At 35.4% G+C, this 13,389-nt stretch overlaps 2 protein-coding genes across 3 annotated transcripts; both read left to right on the plus strand.

Annotated features, from left to right (window-relative positions):
• Positions 1 to 3,181: 3,181 nt before the first annotated feature.
• LOC114936689 (uncharacterized) lies at positions 3,182 to 4,860 on the plus strand. Its single transcript, XM_029309963.2, has 2 exons — positions 3,182 to 3,347; positions 3,815 to 4,860. The coding sequence occupies exons 1-2, from the start codon at positions 3,345 to 3,347 to the stop codon at positions 4,490 to 4,492; spliced, it is 681 nt and encodes a 226-aa protein (XP_029165796.1). The 5' UTR covers positions 3,182 to 3,344; the 3' UTR covers positions 4,493 to 4,860.
• A 57-nt stretch (positions 4,861 to 4,917) lies between these two features.
• Positions 4,918 to 12,379, plus strand: LOC114936686 (uncharacterized). Of its 2 annotated transcripts, XM_029309957.2 has the most exons (6): positions 4,918 to 6,719; positions 7,651 to 7,707; positions 7,865 to 7,969; positions 8,370 to 9,205; positions 11,271 to 11,321; positions 11,418 to 12,379. In XM_029309957.2, the coding sequence occupies exons 1-6, from the start codon at positions 6,635 to 6,637 to the stop codon at positions 12,321 to 12,323; spliced, it is 2,040 nt and encodes a 679-aa protein (XP_029165790.1). In that variant the 5' UTR covers positions 4,918 to 6,634; the 3' UTR covers positions 12,324 to 12,379. The 2 variants fall into 2 exon arrangements, with proteins under 2 accessions (XP_029165790.1, XP_029165792.1); XM_029309959.2 differs by lacking the exon at positions 11,271 to 11,321.
• The last annotated feature ends 1,010 nt before the right edge of the window (positions 12,380 to 13,389 follow it).

Below are 13,389 nucleotides of genomic sequence, written 5' to 3' on the forward strand. Positions count from 1 at the left end.
ATGTCGAGAATGTTTTGATTTTTATTTACACAACAATGTAGAATAACAATAAATCCATAATATAAATATGGGAACAATGAATTTCTCGTTCAAACAATTCTTCGAAACCGCATTAATTACATGAGAAAAGTACTAGTAACAAACATTCTTTCAGCATCATTCATATCCTGACAATAATATTCTGCAACTCGACAAAATTCTATTATATACGATATTTATAATTATAAAAATTAAATTGTATACATACTTAACTATATATCCAATTTCTATCATTTAAATATTCAAAAATATTTATTTAGTCACACAATAAATTAAAAATTATTTGCATATCCCTTTATCAAAGCAAGTGTTCAAAAATAAATATATTATTATATTTGTGCTTGCATGTTTTTTATTCAATAATTAATATAGTTGAAACTGACGCATTCTCTCTATAGAGTAATTTTAGAACAAAATGTAATTTTATTCATTATGCGTATAAATTCTCTTTTAGAAATATATTATATCTAAAATATATTTTATTCCTTTGTTACGAATTTTATATATGATTTTGGTGTTTTTGCGTTTATGTATAATAAATGTATATTTTTGCCAGTCATACAATTCTAACAATGATGAAAAGAGAGACAGAGATTCGCGCTAAAAGCGAGATTTTACTTTATCACGTTAACAGGAATTACGGATGTTGCTGATAATCTGCTGTGAAATTTATTATGCCTGATTATGGTTCGAAACGCGGGTTGGGAAAAACCCGGATTGACAGCTGTTTCCATACAAACCTGTATAGTATCAACAGCTTTTAATTTTCACTTTTTACGCGGCACAATCTCATTACAGCCAAGTGAAAACATGAAGAATATACAATATATAATTTATTTCAACTGCTCTTCGCAAGAATTGTAAAAATATTCGATAAAGATTAGAAATGCGCAAGCACGAAGATCATTATAATACAAAAGAAAATATAAAAACTTTATCTAATCACTTTGAAAGAAATCGTGTCGGTATTTAAAATAATAATGCAAAATGTGACTAAGATACATTTCTTTTAGACTTAGATATAATACACTGAAAAAATGACTAAATTAATAAATATTTATTTGACTATTCTCAAATAAATCATTTATTTGAAATAAATAAATATTTTATTTGTTTCGAAAAAGATTTTCTTATATCAAATAAATATTTTTCATATCAAATCAATATTATTAGCTTCAAATAAATAATTCATTGGGCAGTATTGAAATATACATACTTATTCGAATTCAATAATTTTTTTTTTAATGTATCAATTTTTATATCGTAAACAAATATTTATATATATAGATTAATTGCGATTTTATGTAAATAAATGTTTTGCAATAAGAAAGTTTGCAAAAATGATATATTTATTTTAGAGAAATACTATTTATATTATTCTGACTATGTATATAATCTCTAAATAATAATATAATTAAACCATAACTGAAAAACTATAATTCTTAGAATCATCATTCACCTCCTTTGATAAAGAGATCAAGAATTTCCAACTAAAAACATGGAAATTTATTGGATACAAATTTATATTACAAATATATTTTTTATCTTCTACACCTTCTTTTACACACGAGTTATAAATGTTATATATGTTATTGTATCAAATGTCAAGCGTAAGTTTGATTTTTTTTTAATTTAGCCTCCCTTATCTTTCAAATTATTAGCAAAATATCGATAAGAAACAGTGCGTAATACTGAAAAAGCATAATTATATTTAAAAAAAATCAATGATCTCTAAAGGTCTCCTTGAGGTCACGGCGTCATTTTAGATAACACTTTTCAATTGATATTTCTCATTAAACGATCATTTCTGAGTAAGTCGCGAATTTATAATTCTCATTATTTAAAATACAAATAAAATACGCATCTCTTTTTTCGGATAATATTGATGGATCCGCAACGAGTGCGCAGATTTATGGATTTAATTAATGCTTCAACAGATTATAAGCTTCGTTAAAACCACAATGAAACGCTGTGATAAATATAAGCGCAGACGTAATATGTTGGCGAAGCTGGGAAAGCATGAAATTCATCTCGGCAATGCTGACTTTGCAGTTTTATTCTTATTTGTTATGATAAAATATCACATATAGGAACTCGAAACGCGCAGTGACGTATTTAAAATTTTGTTTCAGAGGAAAGAAGAAAGAGAAAATGGGAGATTACTAGAACTCTGAGCGAGCTATTACATTTTTATATTTAATATTAAGCAATAAACTGTATAGTTTACTTGCTTAATAAAACAGTGTTCTATTATAAGTGCGAGAAATTTTTAGATGGTTAAATTTCAGATTTCGGGAAAGAAGAAAAGCTTAACTCAGCATCCCTTTCCCTTTCATAAAAGAATGTGAAAAGAATTCATATAATATTGTTACTATATTATTAATATAAAAAATGGTCTTCTGCAATTATATAATTTATCATAATGGATTTTAAATTAATCTATATCTAAATAAAACTACTTATATTTACTGAAAATTATGTTATATTTATTATTAATTATTAATTATATTATTTATTATATTATGTAGTATTAGTATATAAATTATGCAATATTAGTTATTAAATATTGCAATAAATATTAAAGTGAAACGTATATAAAATAATAAAATTTTTCAAATTAATTTTAGTATAAATATATATCAAAATAATGTTTTCAATGTGATAAAAAAAATGAATATATTTATTATCTAAATAATACGTGTAAAGATTTGTACATTTATATTAGGCAAAACTATAATTTCTATAAAATAGGATTACTATTAAATTTTTCTTTTTCTGTTGAACATATTATATAAAAATTTATGCAAAAATTAAATAATCTCATATAAAATTAAATTTTGCAAAGTTTCTTTTATTCTTCAGAATTTACGTACGTAAATTAATCAAGTTGAAAAAAACGAAATAAATTATCATCGATAAATTGCAAGTTGGAGAACTGCTTTCTTGGCGAAATTGGTTTATCCCAGACGCTCTTGGGGAATACTTTCTTATCCGAGATTCTTGTTGCTTCGGAAGGACTTTCGCATCCTACACGATATCGCGATATATATTCAACGGGAAGTTTACAACCAAGTTTCCCAACAGACGGATGACTCAATTTCATAGTGGGGGAAATCATAATATGGCCGAACGATTTATATAGCAGAAGAGTTGCTTGCCACACCAGCATTTCAAGTTCGAACGGTAAAATCGCATGGTCTCGTTGAGTTCTCCGATCTCCAGTTAGAAATATTATATAAACTGTTGGTGAAATCATCTTGGACTTATTTACCAAGCTCGTGGATATCTCGACACATTCGACAATCATGGTAAATACAATTGATCTTTTTAATATCTTATGTTCTGTTAATGGATATATATTAATTGTATAATTTTCGCAATTTTAGATAAGATTTTAGTAAAACATTTTTATAAGCAGATTCTTTTTAGTAGAAATTAATTCGTTTTTTTATAATTAAAAACATTATTGTTCTGGTATTTACATATATATACATACATACATTTATGTATACATTTTACTCTAATATTTATTGCAATAGGTATTTAATACTTTGTATTGCACAATCTATATATTATATTAAATATAAATATATAAAAATTTCGCAGTACACATGATGAGAGTTTTGTTTAGAAAATAATTTCAATAATTTTAAACATTATATTGACTTAACGATTTTTTATGTACACAAGTGTTACTCTAATAAAAACTTACTTATTTCTTAAATTAGAATAAAATATAAATTTTTCCTCAAAATTTTTAAAATTGCAATTGCAGCTGAAGCACGTCATACTTCTCAGCATCGCAATGTTTTGCTTGGTGCAATCGCAAAGACCATGGCATGCTGGTAGCAGTAACAGTCGTCTACCTCAGGTTCTGCCTCAGTACATCGACGAGCGAATAGCAGCGGAACAAGCGGCCCAAGCGGGCATAGGGAATCAAGGTCAAATGGGCACCGTGAGTCAAGGTCAACCCGGCATCGCGATTCAAGGCCAACCGGGCATCGGGATTCAAGGCCAACCGGGCTTCGGGATTCAAGGTCAACCGAGCTTCGCGAGTCAACCGGGCATCGCGATTCAAGGTCAACCGGGAACCGCGAGTCAAGGTCAAGCGGGCGCCGCGAGTCAAGGTCAAGCGGGACCAATAAACCAAACCGGTCAAGGAACTCAGGCAGCTTTAGGGACGGATTTACTTGGAAATCGAATCGGTGGTAGCACGATTGCACCTGCATCGGCTGCAGCTGCACCAGCTTTGAGTCCGATAATCCCGTCCGATCTGCCCGTGGACGCTCACGGTGACATCGATCTGGTGAACAGAATCAAGACCTGGCCAAGGGACAAGCAACCCTTCTGGTACATCAACTGGCAGGCGATTCAAGCTCATCGGGGAGATGGAAATAACAGCGCCCAACCGGCCCAGATGCAACCGAACCCGACGTCGTTTTTCGCGGGTTAAAAGAATGCGATCGACCGCGAATTTGAAAATTTTGAACACATATCAAGACTGTAAAATTAAGTATTCGTGCTTTTAGCGCTAGAGGATAAGAGGGAACACGATCGTCAATATTTATGGCCGCTGGCGACAGCGGTTGTTCCTAGTCAAAACATTCTCTGAGAAAGAGATACGCGAATCTGCGGTTTTTAAAAGAGTCATTATATTCATATCAATTCGGTTTCTCGATAATAAAGGCGTCATCGGATGTGGTTGAAACAAACATATCTTGATTATAAGTTCGTATAATTATCGTGTTTTTTTATAAAATAGAATTAGTCGGTGGATTTTTGTATATGAAAAAAATAGAAAAGAAAATTTTTTACACACAATGTTTTCTTTCTTGAAATTATAGTATTTTTTATAACACTCTACAGCTACAGCTCGAAAAAAATTAAATTGAAATTTAAAATAATAAATAAATAAATAAATAAATATATATAATATATATAGGGTGTATCTAAATAAGTGCGAAAAATTTTAGATGTCAAAAATTAAGGGGAGTTTTTTATATAAACATATATACTCTTATATCCCTCTCTGAGGAGTTACACTTTTTTAAGGAGGGAGATAAACATAAAGTTTTTATTCTTTTCTCAAATTTCAGACAAATTAAAAAAATGAAACTTGGTGTGGATATTTTCTGTTTCATTATTTTAAATTTGAAATTGAGAAAAAGAATAAAATTTTTAATCCCTCTTTAGAAAAGTGTAACTCCTCAAGGAAAGGTATAAGAGAGTATATGTTTATATAAGAAACCTGCTTTAATTTTTGGCAAATTTTCTAAAATTTTCCACACTTATTTAAATACATCCTATATATATGTATATATAGTTATTTATATATAATATATAATTTTATTTAATTTAAAATAATAAATATATACACTGAAAAAAATTACTAAATTAATATATATTTAGTTCAATACTGCCAAATAAATCATTTATTTGAAACAAATAAATATTTATTTGTTTTGAAAAAAAAATTTTCTTATATCAAATAAATATTTTTCATATCAAATAAATATTATTAGTTTCAAATAAATGATTGATTTGGCAGTATTCAAATAAATACTTATTCGAACAAAATAAATTTTCTTCAATGTATATATGTATATATATATATATATATATATATATATATAGTTTTTTATATATAATATAAAATATATAATATATATTATTTGATTCTCTTAAACAAATTTCTTAATATAAATGCGCCAGATAAAGACATTGTTTACCCAGAATAATAATGTTCAAGATCTAAACAGAAATTTATCAATGAACTCACGTACGTGAATGGCAGCGGAATTAAAGGCCACTGGAACCCGGCGAAGAGAGGAGAGAGATACGCGCGTGTAACGCGATTCACACTGTGCACCGTCGGCGGCGGCGACGAATATGAACCTTCGCCGCGCGCGTGCGCGTCGCGTACTCGCTCGCACGCTATTGGCGGACGCCGCGCGGCGGCGGCTCGTGACGTCAAGCGCCGGCCGGCCAATGCGCTGGCGCGGCGAGCGACAGTGTCCGCTGTGCGCGCGTGCAACGAGCGTCGTGCGTAAGTGTGTGTGATATATTCGGTGGCCGAGGAGCCACGCGGAACTACGGGTTTCTCTCTCTCTCTTTCTCTCTCGAAGCGGCTCGATCGCGTGATGATGACGCGTTCGCGAAGTCGATCTGTCAAAATCGAGATTTAGTTTCGCAAAACAAAACAAAAAAAAAATCGGATATTCTATATACATAAATATACATATATACATCTCTCTCTCTCTCTTGTCGCGTGTGCAACGCGTATGACTCTCTGTGAACAGCTGGCGGAAGGGACGGAAGGGGGAAGACAGCAAATGCGTCTGGTCGCGCACGCGGAAAGGAGGAGGGCGACGGAGGAGAGGGAGTGTTGGGGTTAAAATATTTCGCCGCGCCTGACAATTGCTGACAATTCCGACCCATCCGTCTCGCCATCCACGCGGCTCTTCCGAAAAGAAAAGAGAAAGAAAGGAGGAGAAAAAACAGAGAGAAAAAAAAAAATAACACACTCGCCACGCTACGACACGGTACACGCGTGGACCCGCGCCGTGTTTCACTCGGAACGCGAGCGCCATTGGCAATGTCGGGAAGTGACAGCCCAACATTTTATCACGGCCAGCCCTGGTCCAGCTGGATCGAAAGAATCGGACGGGACAAGCCGCTGAGTAAGTGCGCTCAAACCTGTCGCCGCGGAGCCCTCCGACGCCGCGTCCCCCAGGAGGCGCGACGGCGACGGCGGCGTCGAGGGCCGCGCTTACCCTAACCTCGCTTCGACGCTCCCCGTGCGAGCGCGCGCGAGCGTCGAAGGAGAGGCGATGTGTTTTCTTCTGACATCCATCGGCATCGGGAGGCGATGTTTCTTTTTTTTTTATTTTTTTTTTATTTTTTTATTTTTTAATTGACATCCCGCCTCCCCTTGTCGGTGTGAAAAATGATTTTCAGGATCTACAATTATGTAATTTGATACAAGAACGAGCGTACGATATCTCTCTTGATCGCCGAAAATAATTGATATGTCTTGAATAGATTCAATAGACGTTTCTGTTCTCTTTAGCTATTTTTGACAGGAGACACTGTTATTGAAAAAAAAAAAAAGACTCAATATTTCCTTTTCACGAATTTTAAATCCTGTACAGAAGTCGTGAATTGTGTGCATGTATTTACGAGATGAAAATAAAAATATGAGACTTATACCACAACATTGTGTTCTTTATTTCACATTTCTGTTTAAATGTTGAGTTAGAATTATTAAAAAATAAAGTGATTATTTGAATATTATATATTTCATACATAAATATGTATGATTAAAAATGGAACACATAATTGTGTGATTTTTTAATAGATAATATCACATATAGATAATTGTAGAGTAGTATGTAAATAATATTTTGAATTAATATATTGAAGTATAGATCTTTTTTTTGCAATTTAATCACAATACATAAATAAGTATAATTTCTAATTCGTTGCATGATGAAATATATGTTTTATATTATCAAGTATATAATTTAAGGATTATTGTTTCTCTTGGAACAAGTAAATTTTACATTTGCTAATATTTAATGCTATTATAAAATTGTGTATTGTATATTTTAGGTGATGAAGAAACAGATGTTCAACCGTCAAGCTCAGTCACACGTCTTTCTGCAGAAGGTAATTTTGCGATAGTTCATATACTCTCAATATTATACTTTCTTAAATATCCTCTCTATTTGATGTCTTCTTAAAATAATATACACGTAACATATTGTAGTTTGTTATTTCAATCTTATTCTTTGCTACAATATTAATTTAATGAAATATTTTTCAGACATTGATTTATATGGCTTCTGTCCAGAAAGGGATGATTTTTACGGAGTGGTATGTGAAATTTGTAATGCCATAGTGAAACCGCAAGCCCTTATTCAACATATGGGTATGTATTTTCACTTATTCATTGTTATATTAGTTTAATACAGTACAATTATACTTGTAAATTCAATTAAATTTATATTTATAATTATAACGTGTGTCTACAAAAGAAATGTAGAATATAGAAATATAGAGCTCTCAATAATTTCAAGATAAATTATGAAAAATTTCAATTATTTAGTAAATATAGATAAATATTAAATAATTCGATTTTTAATTTATATATTTTTATTTATAATGTGTGATTTTAATATAAAGTATTATACGCATACAAGCAATTAATAGCAATATAGCTTAAGATGAAATGTAGTTTAAAGTAAAAAAGAATGGTATAAGTATTTGTAGATACATATAAAGATAGATATGTAAAGAAATTATAAACATCATCTTCTCTTTTGCCACAGAGTGTCGCCATCCTTCAGGCACACCGAACTTTCCGCCTCCATCGAATCCGATCGTGAAGCCGGTTGTGAAGACTCCTTTCTGCAAAGTGTCAAAGCTGAAAAAAACCACCACTCAACTACCAACATCATCTTCGTCCTCTTCGATTCCCAGCGCAGGGAACATAAAGCTGAACCACACAATTGTCAAGCGTACTGCGGACCAGACAAACTTATCCGCGAGCAGCTCGCTACCGATCTCTCTATCACCTCGCTCACCCCTGGAATCTATCCAGGTGCAAACCGCATCCCCTAACGTAACCGGACCTTCGAGCCTCATCAATGTATCAACGAACAGCAGCAGCAGTCCTGGCAAAAGCCCCGGGATCAGCAGCAGCAACAGCAGCAGCGGCAGCCAGCCTCGCCGAAAGAGGCTCAAAACGGATCGCTCTCTGCTCAAGGACCGCGAATACGATCCCGACCGGCACTGTGGCGTCTGGAACGAGGAGACCGGCAAGCCCTGCACCAGGTCACTCACGTGCAAGGCTCACACCGTCTCGCTGCGCCGCACGGTCGTCGGTCGCAGCAAAACCTTCGACAAGCTCCTCGCGGAGCACAGGGCCGCGAAGGAACAGCCGAGCAGCGGCGGCGGCGGCGGCAGCAGCCGGCAGGCGACGAAGATGACGGTCTCCGGCACCGTTACCGTATCCTCGGCCGTTACCGTCGCTGCCGCCGCCACCGCGGCGTCCAGCTTAAACACTCCCCTTACTCCAAATACCCCAGTTTCCATCGCCGAGCCGGAAGTGTCGCCGAGCTCGCCGCCCGTACTATCGCTGCCAGACACATATCCACTGCCAAAGGTGAGCGAACGGTTACTCTTTTTTTTCTATTGTTTCTCTTTCCCGCAAGATTTATTTTTTTGTATACTCAAGACTCCCATGTAGCAACTGACGTCATTAAATGTCAAAATGATGTCATTAGATGTCGAATAACGTTATTAAATGTAAAAACAATGTCATTAAATGTCAAAATGACGTCTTTAGATATCAAAATGACGTACAGTTGCTATCTGGGTCTCTCTTATACACATTTCTTTCCTCATTATCTCGTCTCTGTAGTATCCTCGATGTGACTCTTCTTCATATGCCATGTTACTCTATCAGTCTTCTCCTCTGCGCGAGCAATCTGTGCCTAGGAGCTAGATTGCTGGCGTAGCCGACGAAATGAAAGTTTCAACTTGATCGATGTGTGTGGTTGAGGCGAATCTGTATATAAGTATATACAGTTTCTCCCTTGTGTTGGATTTATTATTATTCTCGTAACGCATTTGAAGAAAAAAAATGCGAACGCTATATATATTCGAATATGTGGCTTTCTTACTTTCCGAACAAAATTGTTGTATAGCTTTACGATAAGTTTGAGACATTGTGCATGATGTTGATTCTCTTATTTTGTATTTTACGCTTTCGAAAGAACTTTCATTTCTGCATATTCTCATAATGTCAGATATTGAAAAGCAGGTGTAAAGAAAGTAACGTAGACATATCTTTCTTTTTATGTGTGAAACGATAAAAAGGTAGATTACTTAAATTAATAACTTCAATTATTTAATAAATCTCCATGAAAAAGATTTCATGGATTATTTTGAGATCAACATTATCAAGGTATGGCCTTCAATAAATAAAAAATGTTTTCTATATAGAAACTTTGCGTGACAATGTTTAAATCATTATAAACATTAATATTATCGTGTCTACATGTCTTTTATTTTGAGATATATTTTGTGTGGTAGTGAAATCTTAAGTGATTTGCACTTTGAATCGCATAGAAAAGTTTTTGATTTTTAAGATATTACTTTTAATCATTTTTATATTTTTTTACATTTAATTTGAAATATTTATATGAAGAAAATTATGTAAATATTACATATGAGTATATTTTTTGGTTTATTTATACATTTTTTAATAGACACGATAATATTAATGTTTATAATGATTTAAACATTGTCACGCAGTTTCTATATAGAAAACATTTTTTATTTATTGAAGGCCATGCCTTGATAATGTTGATATCAAAGTTATTGAGTCAAGTAAGTCTCATAAACAAAGATTAATAAATAATTTAAAATTGTTTTACAATTATCAGAAGCTTTCTTGCGGTTTAAAACGTAAATAACTTAGTATTTTATTTCGCAAAATAAAAATAATTGCAAGATGTTTTTATCAACTATTTCTTCAAGCATCCTTTTTAAAGAAATTCTAATGATTGTCAAGAAATCAAAATTAAGAGAAGCTTAAAAAAAAAGCATGAAATTGAATAATATATCAGAAGAATATCGTGGTTTCTACGTACTTTCTATAGAAATGAATCCAATATACCTGATCATTTTCTTGCATTATACAACTTTAATATTACGTTTTCGATTTTATATTTCACAGAATTTTATTTTTAATATTTAAATCTATCTGACAATACGTACGTATATTATATTAATATATTTTTAGAAAATATTCTAGTAATACTAAATGATACATGATATATTTTTAAATTAAACCATAGATTATATTACAAACGTTTCAATTATAAAGTTATTAATTTAGCTTTAATAAATAATTTCAGAGAATATATAATAAAAAGTCAAAACTGTTTTAAAAGATCTATTAAAATATTTTCTTTTCACTTTGTCATATATAAAATATAATTTCTTTGATATTTTTGCTAATGCGATTATCAGCAATTTTGACAAATGTATTTAGATATGAGAAATATTTTGCATTCAAAGTAGAGAAATCACAAAAATGGTTTAATACTGTCAAAACAAACGCGGATTAATCGACCCAGATAGAATGAGATACCGCGCGTTAAAAAAAGGCAAAGGCAGAGAGGGTGTCGGTTGATACTTGTTTTCTGTTTTTGTTATTGCAGGCTGTTGATTTGCTTTATCGGTGTCTGGCCCCGCATGGCTCCACTAAACCTGTAAGGCATGGTTTCTTTTGGGCATTTAAACGCCACCTTCTCCTACGGAGATCCACGATTCTTACTCTACGAGTCGCCAACGCTTCTCTTTTTTAGACCAAGCTCGAAGAGGACTTCGCCAACGCGGAGGAGCTGCGGAGTCTAGAGTCCACTCTTGTGGTCAACTCTACCGTCGCGACCGCCGACAGCAACAACAGCGGCAGCAACAGCGGCGCCGGAAGCGGCGACGTCGGCTCGTCGCAGCAACAGCAACAACAACAACAATCCAGCTCGATGATGGGACCCATATCCGTGATGCTGCCGTCTCTGTCTCCGTTACCTGGCGCGAGCAACGAAGACTCGCCGGCAGTGGCCACCTTGATACCCAGCACCGCGACGACTCCTGCCGCGATGCCGGTTATATCGTCAATGCCACTGCCAACCACCTGCGTGCAACCACCTACGGTAGTCGCGACGGTCTCGCTCGAGGGCGAGACTCCGGTGGACATCGACGCCGAAAGCATGTCTATATATTCTCCAGTTTACACCGCGACCACCAAGGATCATGCAAAATCTCAGTTGGTGATGCAGATACAATCATCGCGACCGAACAGTCATTCTCAGTCGCAGTCGCCGGTCTCGGTCAGGAGCTACCAGCATCAGATACAGGCCTCGATGCCGAGCCTGAATCTGTTCGAGCCCGTGGAACAGCTGGAGCAGCAGCACCCCAGTCAGATCAACGGCAAGAGGCTGAATCACGCGAACCAGATGTCCTCGCGGCAGCAGAAGAGGCACGGCAAGTCTCACCAAAGCTTCGAGCAGTCGTTGTCCTGCTCCCAGTCTCAGTCGCAGGACTACTCGACGTCCGCGTCGATCCAGTTCGAGGCGACGACGACCGCGTCGTCGCCGTATCCGCACTTCGGCGACATCTCCTGGTCGAACTGTCATCCGGAGCCGCTCGCGGTCAGCCGGTGGCTCCGTATCTCGTCCAGCCGCAAACAGTACAATTTCAATATTCACTGACACAAGACCCCACCCACCCCGGGCTGAGGACTGTGTGCCGCGGGCGTCGTTCATCTACCTCCTTTCCTGCGCGGCACCCTCTCTTTCTTCGTCGTCGCCCACGTCATCGTCATCGTCGTCATCCTAGTCGTTGCTGCCGCCGATGCAGTCGATGATGATGATGATGTCGCGTCCACAGCCTATCGAAAGGGGGAGGGGGGGAAAAAGGCTCTTGTTTTCGTCACTCTACGCTATGGAGATGTGAGTATGTGTATTTTTGCGCGATCGATCTCGCGAAGAATTCTTCTGTTTATCCTTGGACAAAATGCTTCCGCGTTTCGAGGAGCCTCTCCGAGGCGCGATGTAATCTTCCACTTTCTTGTGCGTCACGTCGCACAATATTTTGAAGCTTTCAGCATCAGAGATCACGAATGCGTCGTAGAAGGTCAAGAGAGGATTCCCAATTTGGCAACATCCGTACATTGACGATCGCCTATTTGAACAAGTATATCTGAACTCTCCGCGAGAAGAGAAGAAAAGGAACACAGGTATTTCGCACACTCTCGTTTACTCGCTAAATTTTTAACGTAAGATAGAGAAAAATAGAGGTATAGGAGATTGAACGAGAAGATTGTGTGTCTTGATAACAATGAATGGTTAACGAATGCTCGCGATGTCGTGTAAAGTTTCTGCACAGAATTTTCTCACAGTGTACACACTATATTGTGTGTTTATTCGTTGTTACATGGCTTGTAACGTCGCAGAACATTCCGTCAATCCTCTTCTCTCGATGATGCGCGTTACTATCTCGCAATGATCATGAGGACTTACTTTATTAAGTGATTTCTAGGTGCTTTTCAAGATGTAAGAGTAAAATATATATAAGAGTTTGCGTTTTCTATTGGGGGAATATTTCGGTGAGATATAAATCAAATGACGTGGTGATTTCTTGCCAAGAGCAATCGATGATGATCATACTCTTCAGCAACGTGATACACAGCTAAAATGTTCGACACAGATAAACACAATATTATGCAATTGGCGAGTACACTGAAAAAAAAAATTTTGTTGGATTAACAAAAATTCT

This window comes from Nylanderia fulva, unplaced genomic scaffold (genome assembly GCF_048542155.1).
Source record: "Nylanderia fulva isolate GAGA-0341 unplaced genomic scaffold, ASM4854215v1 Scaffold12, whole genome shotgun sequence".
Lineage (NCBI taxonomy): Eukaryota > Metazoa > Arthropoda > Insecta > Hymenoptera > Formicidae > Nylanderia > Nylanderia fulva.

Coding starts and splice junctions, on each gene's coding strand:
- LOC114936686 (XM_029309957.2), top strand. CDS start 6,635: ATGTCGGGAAGTGACAGCCCAACATTTTATCACGGCCAGCCCTGGTCC. Junction 6,720..7,650: donor CGGACGGGACAAGCCGCTGA/GTAAGTGCGCTC, acceptor TGTATATTTTAG/GTGATGAAGAAACAGATGTT. Junction 9,206..11,270: donor ACACATATCCACTGCCAAAG/GTGAGCGAACGG, acceptor TTGTTATTGCAG/GCTGTTGATTTGCTTTATCG.